We start from the raw sequence: 16,821 nt of genomic DNA, 5'->3' as shown, positions 1-16,821 counted from the left end.
TTTAGCACACATTTATGGTCTTACTTTGATCGATTTATCAGTGAAAAGTCAAAAATTTCATAAACATGTACTAAAATCAAATCCTTGTATAGTTTTTGGTATTGACGACCACATTTACTTACAGGTGTAAGTAATCTCAAATGTCCCGTTCACACAGCAACTTACAATAGCATCTCGAATACTGTGTAGTCAAGCCTATATTCTCTTACCAGTAACCATAGCGACTGTGACCAAAGTAATGTCAAAGATGGCGAGGTCCATAAAACTGAAAAATCTTTCACTTTTGACACGACGAGAGCCAATATATGCAGCTTGTATATCTGGGCAGAGGGCGTAACACTCACCCCCCATCCGGGTCACGGCACCAAATGTAACTGGTCCTACTTGCTACTCGACCTGCTCCGAGTGGGATTCGAACCTGACCTCCATTGCACATAGAACACACAACTGACGGGAGCAGCTTTGGTAGAGAACAGTGACTGGATTTACAACCTTCAGATGACACACGGCTCATATCTCTGTCGCTGTAAGTTACCGAAACCACACATGAAAACCCATGACACATTGTAGACACGCATTTGTGCAGCGCAGAGCGCCTCTCGCACTGTTTGTGACAGGCAACTCCGTTCACACAGTGCAGGTTTTCTGAGAATGCAGTTGTCACTCCGGTAAATAACCGTACTGTGTGTGTGTGTGAATGTAACCGTATTAAGGACTCAAATACAGGACTGATAACCATATTCTGCTGCTGTATGAATGTGGCCTTATCGCTTCCAAATGTGATGTCACCTATTCTACAATATGAAACAACTGACATTTCACTGCACTGATTTTCACATAAAATACATCATACAACATTGTCCAAAAGAAAAGAAAACTTGTTTTTATTGTTTTGATCTTCCTGGATTATCATGTTTTGAGTATTTTACAACGTGTTTCTACAATAAGACCTCTTAACATTATATTCATGTTTTAATTAATTTAAAAATCAAACATTTTGTACATGCTTAGGGAGGAACATTCCCTGGTCTGATGGCATAAAGATGGAGAAAGGCACATGAGTTCATGAGTGAACACATGGTTTTTGTTGTGCATTAGCAAATAAGTCTGTAAATAAAGGAAAGAAAATACTCAATAGATAAAATAGCTGAAACTATTGTCAGATTAAAGTCTATACTTTTTTTTTTTTTTTTTTTGTAGCACTTGGGATTAAAGTTTCAATGTGGATAATCAATTATCCAAAGCAATTCATAGCCTGAAGAAATAAGTGTTGATATGGCAATTGATAAGAAGTAAAACTCAAGACTTTTGTTTCCGCAACTCTTTCGAATTTTCCTCTTGGAATTTCACTATAACAGCTCATCAGAATTATGCTGTAGTACGCTGGGAGTCTGAACAGTGGACTTGCAATGAACCAGTCTTTCTCCTGTGATGACGGTCTTCTGATTTAGCTGCTCGTTCAACAGTAAATGCGTCCAAAGATAATATTCCACCTTTGGACGTCTATATTAAAAGCATTTTACCCTGAAAGAGAGTATCTTGCACGCGAGTTCATCTCCTCTGTCTCAACCCCATACTCCAGGGTTTGTCTATGGATTCTCTTCAGCTCAGGGAGGTTATTTATCAGGTTGGATGTTCCTCAGTGTCTGGGGTGTTTTATCCAGTTCCGAATCATCCATTTCTGCCCTGAGCAGCGCTGGACGACCAGCCGCAAGCCAAAGTTCGCATCTTTTGACATTTCAACCTCCAGACAACGTCCTGTGTCTCGACTTATGATGGGCCCATTCTAAGAAACAAATATTCAAAAACACTGTAAATATATTTAATATATAAATATATCTGGCATCACACACTACCTACAAAAATTTGGGGACAGTAAGATTTTTTTAAAAGAAAATGTATTGAATTAATTGACAATAAAAACATGTTACAACATATTTCTATTTCAAATAAATGCTGTTCTTCTGAACTCTCTGTTCATCGAAGAATCCAGAATTTTTTTAACTTTTTTTTTTTTCCAGTTTTCAAAAAATACTAAGCAGCACAACTGGTTTCAACATTTCTAATAAGAAATGTTTCTTGAGCAACAAATCAGCATATTAGAATGATTTCTGAAACAGTATTTTAGTGTCACGAATATAACATTATTTTTTCTGTTTTCATTTTAATTTTAGTTAAAGTTTTAGCAGTTTTGTTGTGTTTTTGCCCTTTTTATTAGTTTTCTGTCTCTATTAAGACAAAATATTACTAAGTATTTATATTAACAAAATATTGCTGTTTTAATCTATTTTATCAAATAAATATAGACTTGGTGAACATAAGAGAATTCTTTCAAAAACATTATAAAAATCTCCCAGACCCCAAACTTTTGAACGCAAGTGTGCTATAATAAAATATACAGTATATTTTAAGAATCTAATATAAAACACTTGATGCTTTTCTTCGACAAAACAACAATCTTCATTTAGGGAAATCAAATACTTAAGTCTCAAGTGGAAAATAAAATATTAGTATGAAGCGTTCAGCAAGCTTATGAATAAATTGTTTTGTATGAGTGCATTCTCTTACCTGAGTAAAATCCCAGAGCCTCTGGGAGGACCGGGTGACAGAATCACATTTTTTCAAGCTGGGAGTCCTTCCTCTTCCATCATCCACCAGGCATTTTGTGTCAGGCAGAAACGTAGTCGACCCCAAGGGTCCTAACTGCAATAAGCCCTCGGTGGTGTACCTTGCCAGCTGAAATGAAACATCAAGTTACAATGCGTAAAAAAAAGAAAGAAAAAAAGATATGGTCAGAAAAAGAAAGTATGTGATGTATAAAATGAAAAGGAAGATCGTAGATTCAGTTTAAAGGAATAGTTCACCCACAAATGAGAATTACATTTTCTCACATTCATGTTATTTCAAACCTGTATGACTTTCTTTGGTGCACAAAAGAAGTTTGTGCACGAAAAATGACTTAGTGTCTTTTTGTCCATATAATCATAGTCAGTGGGTTTTCACAGTTTCTTCCAAATATCTTATTTTGTGTTCTGCAGAAGAAAGTTAATGTTTGGAACAACATGGAGATGAGAAAATTGATGTAATTTTATTTTTGAGCATAAATTGTTGTAATTCATGAATGCTTTAGAATACAGACATACTGTAAGGTTGGCCTCTTTATTTTTTTTTATTTATTTTTTTTTAAAGACACTCAGAAGATTAGTGTAAAAGTCTTCAAAATATGAAAGTTATAGAAGTTTAAGTATACTTGAAACAAATTTTTATTTCATGCAAAATATATTATTAAAAATAATTTGAACTCTGAACTTACTAGAAAATAAAAACCATGTCTAACCAAGTTGTGTTCCAAATTTGAAGTTATCACAAAAAATTAGGTAAAAGGTTTTAAAAGACGAAACTTTCATATCATTCGAATGATACCTAATTTATGATTACTAAAATATGTGATGGGTAAAAAAGGCAATAAAAAGCGTACCAAATGTCCCGCTACCCATTAACAGGCTATAGAATAACTAACATTAACCATTTTTAAAAAATCATATTTTATAGTAAAAGATTTATACCCTACACCTCAGCTAGTTTACAGGATGGAAAGCATTGGTCTGTCCGGTAGAGATTGGCAACATGGACCATCAGAGCTGGGAATCCACGGCCAAGCCCTGCACCAGATCATCAAAGAAACAGCAACTACAGCAAAACACTGCAGTCAGAGGCCCAAGATGATGGGAACACACACCCAGGCCTGATCAGCCTAGGGTGGGCCTGCCTTTGCAGAGCGATGCGAAGGTACACAACTGATGATGTGTCCCCTACATCAACCTGGAATCTATTAGTGGTTGGCGCATTTCAGCATTAGTGCAGTGTAAAACACTCTTAAGACTTATAGGGATAGTTCACTTTGAAATTAATTTTTGGTATGTTTTAGCTTACCTCAAGGGCATCCAAGATGTAGGTGTCTTTGTTTCCGCAGTAGTTTCAATTTTGATATTTTTAGGTCAAACCGTTCTTGTCTGTCAGTCATATAATGCAGGTCTATGGTCACTTCCTCAAAGAGCATGCAGAGAGAAGTCCAAATTAAACATGATTTAATGACTCGTAAATGTAAGTACACATTGATGGCCTAAGACACGAAACGAGCGGTTTGTGTGAGAAAACGAACAGTATTTATATCGTTTTTACCTCTTGTAAACACAGCCACGTCCAAGTGATCTGAGGGCGCGGGCGCTTCGGTCTTTTCCGGCAAGCGCCGGAAGTGATCTCTCGCGCGTGTACGTCACTCATACAATTGTTTTATTTTTTATTTTATTTTAATTGTTTTCTTTTACGACGGTTTAAACATCCTGGATAAGCGCAAATTAGTACCATTTTAATTAGCCGTCTTACCTACAATCTCTGTTCTGTGTAAACAATGAGTGACGTATACGCGCGAGAGATCACTTCCGGCGCTTTCCGGCGCTTGCCGGAAAAGACCGAAGCGCCCGCGCCCTCAGATCACTTGGACGTGGCTTTGTTTAAAAGAGGTAAAAACGATATAAATACTGCTCGTTTTCTCACACAAACCGCTCGTTTCATGTCTTAGGCCATCAATGTGTACTTACATTTACGAGTCATTAAATCATGTTTAATTTGGACTTCTCTCTGCATGCTCTTTGAAGAAGTTACCATAGACCTGCATTATATGACTGACAGACAAGAACAGTTTGACCTAAAAATATCACAATTGAAACTACTGCGGAAACAAAGACACCTACATCTTGGATGCCCTTGAGGTAAGCTAAAACATACCAAAAAATTTTTTCAAAGTGAACTATCCCTTTAAGTTTAAAAGGGACAATAACCATCTTGTCCTGTGTGTTCAACTCTTTAGTTTTGAACACTTATGTTTTTTTGGGGGGTTTTTTGCCCATGTTGGATTTTTATATATATATATATATATATATATATATATATCAACACATAACCATAAACATGATGTGATTCATTTAAAACCTCAGGCGATTCATCCAGACATCAAGTACGTCACAAGCTGAACTGTTCCTTTAAGAAAACTCCAGGTATGAGCAGTGCTTAGCTGTATGATTAAAACCACCATCATACTAGAGTTTACACAAACTAGCCAGAGAGATGGAAGTCTAGATAGCAGCTATCTATTACGGTAAGTACACTGCACTGAATAACACAGGTCAATAATTCAGCTGAAAGTCAATCTCTCAGACATCAGATCCCAAGGTCGGCACATCACAATGAAGTACAAGTTGACATTCATTGAAAATCAAGCTCGCTCTATTGAGTAAAGTTAATCTATAGAACCGAGGGTAATTGCCCAGTGACCAAGGTGAAAACAGTACTAGGACAATAGAGTAAGCTCATCTTCATGCGTACTGTAACCCGATTATATACCACATGATGTACCAGAAGCGCTCATAGAGGACGAAGCAACAAAGGATTTTTCATTAAAAGGATGAGACGGCACGCTGTTTGAAAATGTTTGACAATCAAAACGATGAAAGGAAAAAATGATCAACCTTTATTTTTTCTCCAAGAATCTTAGAGATCAAATAATACAATCAAGCCACAGCAATTATTCATACCAGACACCATAAAACACTTTGAAAAATGTTTCTGATTCAATTTGTAATGCTACAACCAATATTAACTATGAATTTGGGATTAATTTAATTTAAACATCGTTGAGCAAGGAAATGAAAAAACCTGGGAAAAAAATTAAGCTTAGCTGTATCATGTAAAACCAGACTTTATTGTAATTTGATGATACAATGGGAATATACTTCAATTGCTTTATTTTCCTTAGGCCTGGATTATGGACTAAGGCTGTCATTCCCTTACAAGATTTAGGGGGGAGGAAAAGAGAGAGAGAAAGAGGGGAGTAGAGAGAGAAAGATTGTATTTTAAATTGTTCAAAGGATCATATCTCTCTTGTGCATGGATGACAGTGAAAAGGTCACATCACACTGTCAAAGGTCATAGCCCGGTAGAAAAACTGTTTGATTATTCCACATCCATTTAATCCGAATGAATCAAAAATGTCAGATGTCAAAGTCACACAAACTAATGACTTATAACCACTGCTTTGCAAGGGAGGCAGTTATGAAAGGACAGGACACAGAAATTGAGATACAATCAACAGGTAATTTCAACCTAAGAGGCTCTCTGTCTCCAGGCAATGTCAAATAAGAGTACATTGAGGTTGACAAGATGTTTCAATTACAAATCTCATTTAACTCTTGCAATTGGCATCAATATGTGCTGGTGAAAATGGTGAATTTTTTCCCTCTCCAGACCGCTGCATATGTCAAAATTGATATAGTGATTTATCTTTACAAATGTGGCATATTTTTGGCTCCCTGTCCATGCATTTGCCAGTAACAAGATTTTTGCTGTCTGTTCAGGGCATAAATGTAATGCGAATGCAATGATGTAACCACATGAAGATTGAGAACAAGATTGAGGGGATTTTTTTTTTTTTTTTTTTACCATTGAAAAAACAAAACAAATCAGGCGACTACTAATATAATAAACATGTCCCACTCATGTCTATGGTGGTTAATATACCACTACTAAATGAAGACTATGACATATCAACACATGGAAATATAAGAATTATGCAGTGACTGCAAATATCAAATTTCACCAATATTGTTTTTATTAATATAAAAATGTATTATGCGCTTTAATTTAAGGGTATATATACTAAGCTAAAATGTATTCCTGAAATGTATTAGTTGAAATAGAATTTTTTTGCAACAATTTAAAAGTCTTAACTGTCACTTTTGATCAACTTGATACTGACCTATACAAAAACAAACAAACAACAACAACAAAAAACACTTACCTGTGATGACATGCCATGGCATGGGTAAAGTATGGCCCTGTCATCCTCCTCTGACCCCTGGTCAAGGCAGTACCCACTGGCTTTACTGTTTCGCACCTGAAAAATGAATAAACAATAATAAACACAGACATCTAAATCATGAAGCATGAGCACAGTGTACTATTAAGTAACCCAATTAAGCCTATAGCATTTGTGCTGCTCTGAAGGTTGAATATAATTGCACATACACATGCTTTGTCAAATCTATTTGGGAGATGACAACATTGACCGTCCATAAAACCTAATACTGGGCAGAGGATGAGATATGTGGAATCTGTGATCTAGCGGGGATATTTTCAGAGACAAACTATTCCAATACAGCTATAGATTTTCCGCCCCTGCAGTTCCAGAGATCAATGTAGAAATGCAGGTCTCATTTTTTCTCCAACAAATTGAAAACGCTGTTAGATTTCTCTTCTATTGAGATCTAGGCCTGTTGAATTCTAATACACACATGTTGGGTTTCCATGTTTTATTGAGACTTTTCATAGACAACCCTAAACACAACCCTCACAGAAAACTTTCTGCATTTTTACATTTTCGACAAAAAAAACAACACTCTTCTTTATGATTTATAAGCGGTTTTCCTCATGGAGACCAAAAAATGTCCCCACAAGGTCAAAGATTTCCAGTACACACACACACACACTCCTCCCTTCCTCACTCCCTCCCTCCCTCAACCCACACACACTCTATAGTTAATAAGGGCCTCATTAAATCTCATTATGAGGAAATTGGAGCTAATCCCAATGCTTGCTACACTGTTGCTATGGAAACCAATTACCTTTAAATTTCTGTTGGATTTATGCAGTTTTTGCCATTCGGTCCAAAAATGCAACTTGCAGTGCTTAAATAATGTAATCATATGGAAATGGCAATATACTATAGTATAAAATGTTATTTACTTTAGAAAGATTTAGTCAAATAAATAATATCAATTTGTATCTATCTATTATGGTCCTTTCTTCACAGGTGCTTAGTATATTCTTCAAATCTTTAGCAAGCTGCTGAAGTGACATTATTACTTTAAAACCTGCCAAAAACAAAGTGTAACAGAATGATGGATTCTTCACAGGAGTACAGAGGCATTAAACTAACAGTGTATGAAAGCACGTGCATTTCTATGAAAGGTTTGGTTGTTTTGAAAGGTGCATAAAGGGGTTAGTTTGTCTTTATTACCTCTCCATAAGTGATGGTGTTATTGTAAATTCTCATCTCGGGATAGACATGCTCGAGGTACCAGCGAAAGCTCCTGCAGTTCATTTTCGTCCTCAGTGCTACGCGCTCCGACACGTCTCCAAAATCCACTCCTGGGTTCTGGAACAACAGAAAGTTAAGTTTTATATATATAGTTAATTAATATATATATATATATATATAATGCTGGAAAAAGATAAATCAACTACCCCAAGTGAAGTGTTGTTAGGATTTATTGTCACACTAATAATAAATGGTGTTATGAATTTAGCCCGCTAATTAAAGAACTGTTCATTTATTAATTTAATGGGATTACATTTTCCGCAACCTGCTGTTAACTTCCTTGACTGTTCAAGCTTTTTATGGACTAGTTATGTACCTTAGGAAAGTCGGTTCTGGTAGTTCGTATTCATCATTTGAATTTCATATTCACCGTGTTCCATCATCAGACCATCGCACATAAACAAAAGAGCTCTAATCCGTCTGAAAATTGTCAGGGAGAACAGGAGGAGTGCGTGTTTGCGTTTATGTCAGTCATGGGAGACTGCAATTGTTCATTCATTAGGAGCCGCTAACATGCTAATCATCTGTTTAATTACCAGCGCTAGCGAGTGGGCTCAAGTAAGCATGGAGAACTGCTCAGTGGACTGAAGCAAAGAACTTCTAATGGTATTCAAAAACACGCTCAGAATCTAAAACTCAATATCTGATTCTCAGTGGAAGTACTAATAGGAGTAGGGTTGCCAACCATCCTGTATAATACAAAAATCGTTCTGTTGTTCAGGAAACACAACTATGTTCAATGCATACCGAATGCAGTTTGTCCCATATTTTAAAGAGGCTTGCACCCAACAGTTGAGAAGCCTTCAATATTCATCCATATTTTCCACTGGTTTTGATGCCGTTAATTAAAGTGTCTAAAATACAAAGCACTTACAATGTGAGGCTTGAAATATTTACACACGTAGAAGCTAAATTGATAGGTGTGTAATGATGGGTAACAATTTATTGTGACATTAAATTAAATTTATGTTTACAACAGAAGCAATGAAGTCATACATCAGTAAGCAAAAATGAAAGTGACTGTATTTCAAATGCATTTTAGCAGTTAATTCAGTCAAGCAATAACATTGTTATACACATACATGGCTGCAATCGTACTATGACTACAGTAGTTGTGACCTGGCAGGGCTGCAGCACTACAGTTGCTAAAATAATAAAATAAATTAATAAAAAATAAATAATAATAATAATAATAATAAATACATAAATAAATAAATAAAAAGAATAATAAAAAAGAATAATGCTGAAAAATAAAATAAAATAATAAAATATAATGCATTCATCCATAATTTATCCAATTAAATGTATGTTTTATGAATTTGATGCTGGAAAATAAAATAAAATAATTTAATGCTGTAAAATAAAATATAAACATTTAAGGTCCCACTTTATATTAAGTGGCCCTAATACCTGTGAACTTACATGGTACCTAGATATGTACTTAGTATGTAACTACAGTGTAAATACACATTGGTACATAGTATTTACAACTGTAATATTTGTGTAACTACACATATGTAACAACCCACGGAAAGGTATGTGTAAGTACAAATGTGTAACAGGACATTGGTAACAACACTTTTTCCACTAAAGTAAGTACACATGTGTAACAGGCATTATGTAACTACATTTTGTAACAACAATATGTATTCACACAAGTTGTTCCACTTCCACACGCAGTCTTTCATACTGTAGTTACCAGTTAAGAACACACTGAAGCCATGATGATTCCTATGTGTATACCATGTATTTACTATATGACCGGCAGGACTTATGTTGAATTACAGCTAAAGTTTTCCCTTGTGGTACCAGTGTACATACATGGTCACTCCTCAGGCAACATCTTGATACAATGTGTTAAACTGTCATAACTTACTGTGTATTATGCAAAACCCAAAGCTCTGTGCAACTGTACTAACAGTGTACTAACATGGTAACTCCTCAGGAACTGTCCACTTAATATAAAGTGTAAAATGGTCATAACTTACTGTGTATTATGCAAAACCCAAACCTCTGTGCAACTGTACTAACAGTGTACTTACATGGTAACTCCTCAGGAACTGTCCACTGAATATAAAGTGTAAAATGGTCATAACTTACTGTGTATTATGCAAAACCCAAACCTCTGTGCAACTGTACTAACAGTGTACTTACATGGTAACTCCTCAGGAACTGTCCACTTAATATAAAGTGTAAAATGGTCATAACTTACTGTGTATTATGCAAAACCCAAACCTCTGTGCAACTGTACTAACAGTGTACTTACATGGTAACTCCTCAGGAACTGTCCACTTAATATAAAGTGTAAAATGGTCATAACTTACTGTGTATTATGCAAAACCCAAACCTCTGTGCAACTGTACTAACAGTGTACTTACATGGTAACTCCTCAGGAACTGTCCACTTAATATAAAGTGTAAAATGGTCATTACTTACTGTGTATTATGCAAAACCCAAACCTCTGTGCAACTGTACTAACAGTGTACTTACATGATAACTCCTCAGGAACTGTCCACTTAATTTAAAGTGTAAAACGGTCATAACAGAGACCATCTCAGCAAACCCAAACCTCTCATAGTTTTATTAACAATAGCATTAAAATATATTTTGAGCCACTAATCCTACTCATACCCCTAAACCTACCCATAACCATTCCTTAAAACTACGTAGGCTAACGTTACACTTATGCAGAAAATAAAAACATAACAGACAGACAAGTAACGTTATAAATTTCACAATAATTTGTTTATTGCGAAAAATGTTAAAAAAAAACGGTACCAAAAGACGTCGTTCACATGATGATGCGTTGCAGCCGCTGAGCCGCAGTCCTCTCTGGCAGTATTATAACAGTTGTGTATGAGGTACAGATCAGAGTATAAATTATTAATCCATGAAAATGTTAATCCGGTTTCGGTTCGCTCTGTGAAGGCAATGGTGAAGGCGCGCGCGCTTCTCCATTTCAAATGTACTACACCGACTGAAACACGGCATGTCGCAATCTGTGACGAAGCAGGCGAGAGCCAATGAGCGTTTGACATCACGGCCGTAAAACATGTCGTAACGCTTCTTGAAGGCGCATTTTTTTAATTTGAATTCATCACCAGCGCGCCTGAGCGCGGGATTTGACGTTTGCGGTCGCTGCTGAGAAATGGAGATGAAGATCATAAAGGGCTGAATTTGGATCTGTTTCTTGCAAACAACGTATGGATTCTAAAGATTTGGATTACATTTACATCAGGCTAATACAATTTATGTTTTTTGTGAATTTATGTTGTGTTTTATTGGAGAAAACGCTTTTTGTGTCTCACGGTAAATGAACTAAATACTACAAAATGGTTAAACGATTAAACAAGGTATTTTTAAGGTTTTAAAGTGTATGCTATTCTTGTTTATTGTTTACAGAACACTGTAATTTACTGTAAAGGCAAATAGGTCACCACAATGTCAAATAAAAAAAATCTAAAATAAAGAGTAAATCTTTAAAAGTGCTATGCCGTAATATCCCAGAATCTATCAAAGCATAACTATCACATTTATATTTCAGAGTTTAATATCCACTATGTAACCTTGTGGTTGTATTTACTGTGGTACACAACAATGACCCTAACAATTACACTTTATATTAAGTGGACAGTTCCTGAGGAGTTACCATGTAAGTACACTGTTAGTACAGTTGCACAGAGGTTTGGGTTTTGCATAATACACAGTAAGTAATGACCATTTTACACTTTATATTAAGTGGACAGTTCCTGAGGAGTTACCATGTAAGTACACTGTTAGTACAGTTGCACAGAGGTTTGGGTTTTGCATAATACACAGAAAGTTACGACCATTTTACACTTTATATTAAGTGGACAGTTCCTGAGGAGTTACCATGTAAGTACACTGTTAGTACAGTTGCACAGAGGTTTGGGTTTTGCATAATACACAGTAAGTTATGACCATTTTACACTTTATATTAAGTGGACAGTTCCTGAGGAGTTATCATGTATGTACACTGTTAGTACAGTTGCACAGAGGTTTGGGTTTTGCATAATACACAGTAAGTTATGACCATTTTACACTTTATATTAAGTGGACAGTTCCTGAGGAGTTACCATGTATGTACACTGTTAGTACAGTTGCACAGAGGTTTGGGTTTTGCATAATACACAGTAAGTTATGACCATTTTACACTTTATATTAAGTGGACAGTTCCTGAGGAGTTACCATGTATGTACACTGTTAGTACAGTTGCACAGAGGTTTGGGTTTTGCATAATACACAGTAAGTTATGACCATTTTACACTTTATATTAAGTGGACAGTTCCTGAGGAGTTATCATGTATGTACACTGGTACCACAAGGGAAAACTTTAGCTGCAATTCAACATAAGTCCTGCCGGTCATATAGTAAATACATGGTATACACATAGGAATCATCATGGCTTCAGTGTGTTCTTAACTGGTAACTACAGTATGAAAGACTGCGTGTGGAAGTGGAACAACTTGTGTGAATACATATTGTTGTTACAAAATGTAGTTACATAATGCCTGTTACACATGTGTACTTACTTTAGTGGAAAAAGTGTTGTTACCAATGTCCTGTTACACATTTGTACTTACACATACCTTTCCGTGGGTTGTTACATATGTGTAGTTACACAAATATTACAGTTGTAAATACTATGTACCAATGTGTATTTACACTGTAGTTACATACTAAGTACATATCTAGGTACCATGTAAGTTCACAGGTATTAGGGCCACTTAATATAAAGTGGGACCCGTAGGGGTCGAAGAAATCTTTTTATTTTCTGTATAAATCTGTCATTTGGATACGCAACAGAAACACTGTAAGCATGAAAACCTACTGTTGCATTTGCTGTGTGTCGCTGCTTTGCTTCTGTACTGTTTAAGTGCTGTGTGAAACAGGCCTAAATTCTGTATTGACTATGATAAGTGTTTTATAAATAAACATCCCTATCATTGAGTACTGAAGACCAGTTACAAGCTTAGTGAGGGCACTTTTGTAATAGACAGGAATGCACCATGTGGAATTGAACACTACTGCATTATGAATAACTATTAATAATGTATACTTGGCTATTATGAACTTGCTTTCCATTTTAAAATTGTCTGATATAACTGTTAAGAGGTAAAGTATCTCATTGCATTTATTGACCAAGACCATTCCTGAAACACTTCAATGCAATTAAACCTTTTAATAACTTAAGTGCTGGCTCTGGTTGAATTATCTTTTCAATACAGTTTTTTCATATCAGGAAGAAAAATGGCCTGTGTTTACAAATCATAATTAATTCAATTAAATCTATATTTTATTCATCTAATGCTGGAAATTGCAAAGTACATGAGTGCCCTTAATAAAAAACTTAAATTGACATACAGCTTATGTTTTTGCAGCATGAAACCTGTAGCATTTGAAACTGTTCGTTAAGGACGACATTAAAACTGACTCTGACAAGCAGCCAAACTTAATCTACAATCTTGTTCTGTGTACTGTGCCTTGCACAGAAGACACGCAAGTAAATGAATCAGGACAAAATTAATCACAGCAATCATTTTCCATTAACCATTGGCTGCCTAGACTCAAACAAATTAGGTTGGGTGAGGGTGATTACTAAAACGTTCACTCACATTCATGGGGATATTCCAGGCCATATAGACGTGGGACTTAAACTCATCCATCCAGACCTCTGCTGCCCGCAACGCGTTTCTCTTGGCATAGTAGTCGATGTCATTGTTGTACGGTTTCTTTGTACGTTCAATGTGCGCTACTCTGGCACATGGAAGAACCTCCATACTGCCGCCACACTGCCACACCTGCGATAGAGAGAGTAAAACAAATTTACAACTATTTTTCTTTTTCTTTTACTATTGTGTGAACAAAAGGTTCGAGCATGTGCAAAACTGATGCTAAGATGCCTATCATTTGATTAATAAAGGTAGTTACAAAGGCAGTCAAAAGTGTGGAATAATTAAGAATGATTAAATGTTTTTGAAAGAAGACTTTTGAAAGAAGGCTGCTTTTATTTGATGAAAAGTAAAAACAGAAATTATTGTGAAATATTATTAGAATTTAAAATAACTTATTTGCATTTGAATATATTTTTAAAATATAATTTATTTTTGCCATGGCATGCTGAATTTTCAGCAGCCAGTCTTCAGTTTTACATTATTCTTCAGAACATGCTAATTTGGAGCTCAAGAAACATTTCTAATTATTATCAATGTTGACAAAACTTGTACTGCCTTATATTTGTGTGGAAACCATGATGCACTAGTATTTCAAAATTTGGGGGTAAGATAAAAAAAAGTTGAATTGATAATAATATGAACCAATAATACTAATTGATAATAACTGAGCACTAAATCAACATATTAGAATGAGTTCATGTGACACTGAAAACTGGAGTAATGATGCTGAAAATACAGCTTTTCCATCACATGAATAAATTACATTGCAAAATATATTCACATAGAAAAACAAGTTATTATAAATGGTAATTTAATTCACAATATACCCGTTTTGAGAAGTCCAGTCCAGATTGTGACAGTGAGCATATAACCATAACAAATTATGTGCAATTTACAGCAAATGAAAGAAGTCAAATGTATTGCCATCTAAACATTCTCGTCCAAACATCACATTGTGCTCAAAATTGTCTGCTTTTTATCAGAGACGCCTACTTGCCCAATGAGGTTTGCCCCCTTCATAATAGAAAGTGTGTGATCTTGCTTGATACAGCAATTAAGTGTTAAGGGCCATTAGTTTGTGCAGAGATGAGAGAAACAGGGGATGATAAATGAATGTGTGGAAGATCGAGCGCAAATATGTTCTTCCCTCGAGACCCACCAGTCACACTAATATGCTGACTCTGTCTGCCTCCATATCATAAAAATATATGAAAAAACAGGCAGTAAATGCACACTCTAAAAAGTAATACAGAGGGCCTGTTACCACAACTTATACAAATGAATTGTCGAGAAAAAAAAATCGAATTTACTGATTTAATTAAACCTTTTAAGTTGCAAACAGTTTTTAAGTTCTGTTGACATCTTATTGATCATTACATTAACTTAATATTGTGCATTTAAACACTAATTTATGTTTTGTTTTTTATTAAGTTGTAGTAACTTAAAGACCCCCTGGTGAAAATCCATCGTTTAATGTTGTTTATGTCTATGTGGTGTTTTTTAATATGCTTTAAGACAAACCATGTGGAAATTCATAAGTCAACACGAGTATTTTCTCCTTAAAACTGCAGTGAACCAAAGACAGTGTCAAAAACGTGGTTCGATATCACTGGTGTTTCTGACGTCACAAAATAACCAATCATGACAACGTGTGATCATCAACGAGTGGATCTCTGAGCTAGTGTGAGTGAGAGGAGGAGGGGCTAATTTGCATATTCATAGAAATGTGTATACTAAATCAGTCAAGGGTGTAGAGTTACATTCAAGCTATTTTAAGGCATGAAGATTTTCTTCAAAGAAAAAAACGTTTAAATATGTAATTTTGGTGATCAAACATGAGTTTTAAGTGATAAAATGATTGACTGCAGGGAGACTTTAATGAAATTTGTCTTGATAACTTTGGAAATTGGGCCATTATAAACCAGAGCCAGCCTGCTTCTTCAGTGATGACAGGGGCACAAGAAAGTTCAAGGAAACGTTGCTGAAATGGCTTTTCTGTTGGAGCATAGATACAGACGGTCTGCTGACCCGAGAGGCCGGCTTCTTCCAAACGAACATATGTAGATTAATAATTGGCTATTAACATTACAGTACTGGGTATGGCATCCTTGTGCTTTAAAACTGAAATTAATTGTTGTAAAACAACAATAGCAGCTCTACTAGACCTGAAAAGACCACACATTCTACACTTTTTAGCACTTGGTCAAAGGTTATTGCACCAAAAACAGTGAAAGTTTAAAATAAAAATGTTCTACCCTCATTATGGCCGTTAGAATCAATCATGATGTTTTTCCTGAAAAGTCTATGAGTTCTATATGTAAATGACCTTATGATATATGCTACTGTTCAAAGGTTTAGGGTCAGTGAGAAGAAATTGATACTTTTTTTCCAGTAAGGATACATTAAATTCCTTTACATTCCTTCTTTTAAGAGTCCTCTAAATGGACAAACATCTATAATATAAATGAAATATCTGTAGAACTAGAACTAATTGGAGAGAAAATTAATTAAATCAATATGTTTGATTAAAAGAAGCTAGACAAATAAAAGGAGAACAACATACTGTACATGCACAAATACACAGAAATAATGAAAAACAAGTAACACCTAGAACAAATCAAGTGAGAAAATAGGAAACGGGGGGGGGGGGGGGGGGGGGACAAACTCGAAACAAAACCAAATTAGGAGTAAATCAGTTAAATAATATAATGCATTTTTTTTAACTGTATTTGCATCTTTGGTGACTTTACGATTGAGAAATACTATAGTAGAAGTGCACTACATCTCTTCTGCACTCCTTCGCTTTGAGAGCTTGCGGTCCTCTGTCTTCCACTAACCGTGACATTAATGGAACTAGCTATGCATTCACTGACTTTCATTAGCTGTGGAAATACTTTCAACTTCAGCACCACTGATCCATAGTGCAACCTTGGTGTACAAAATCAATCTCAGAGTAGTAGAATCCTGTTA

General features: G+C 35.5%; 1 protein-coding gene across 1 annotated transcript in view; it reads right to left on the bottom strand.

Moving 5' to 3' along the window:
* Window positions 1–1,314: 1,314 nt before the first annotated feature.
* The window catches only part of galnt9 (polypeptide N-acetylgalactosaminyltransferase 9), a 95,641-nt gene continuing 80,134 nt past the window's right edge, over window positions 1,315–16,821 (bottom strand). The window contains exons 7-11 of the mRNA XM_056263924.1: window positions 13,792–13,977; window positions 8,075–8,212; window positions 6,857–6,952; window positions 2,569–2,736; window positions 1,315–1,786 (exon numbers count right to left, since the gene is read on the bottom strand). Of these exons, the coding sequence (XP_056119899.1) occupies window positions 1,640–1,786; window positions 2,569–2,736; window positions 6,857–6,952; window positions 8,075–8,212; window positions 13,792–13,977 (735 nt within the window). The 3' untranslated portion in view covers window positions 1,315–1,639. The remainder of the gene's footprint in view (window positions 1,787–2,568; window positions 2,737–6,856; window positions 6,953–8,074; window positions 8,213–13,791; window positions 13,978–16,821) is intronic.

Source organism: Rhinichthys klamathensis, unplaced genomic scaffold (assembly GCF_029890125.1).
Source record: "Rhinichthys klamathensis goyatoka isolate OS25496 unplaced genomic scaffold, OSU_Roscu_1.1 h1tg000210l_1, whole genome shotgun sequence".
Taxonomy (NCBI): domain Eukaryota; kingdom Metazoa; phylum Chordata; class Actinopteri; order Cypriniformes; family Leuciscidae; genus Rhinichthys; species Rhinichthys klamathensis.
The sequence above is the reverse complement of the archived record's forward strand: the minus strand, read 5'-3'. Positions and strand labels throughout refer to the sequence as shown.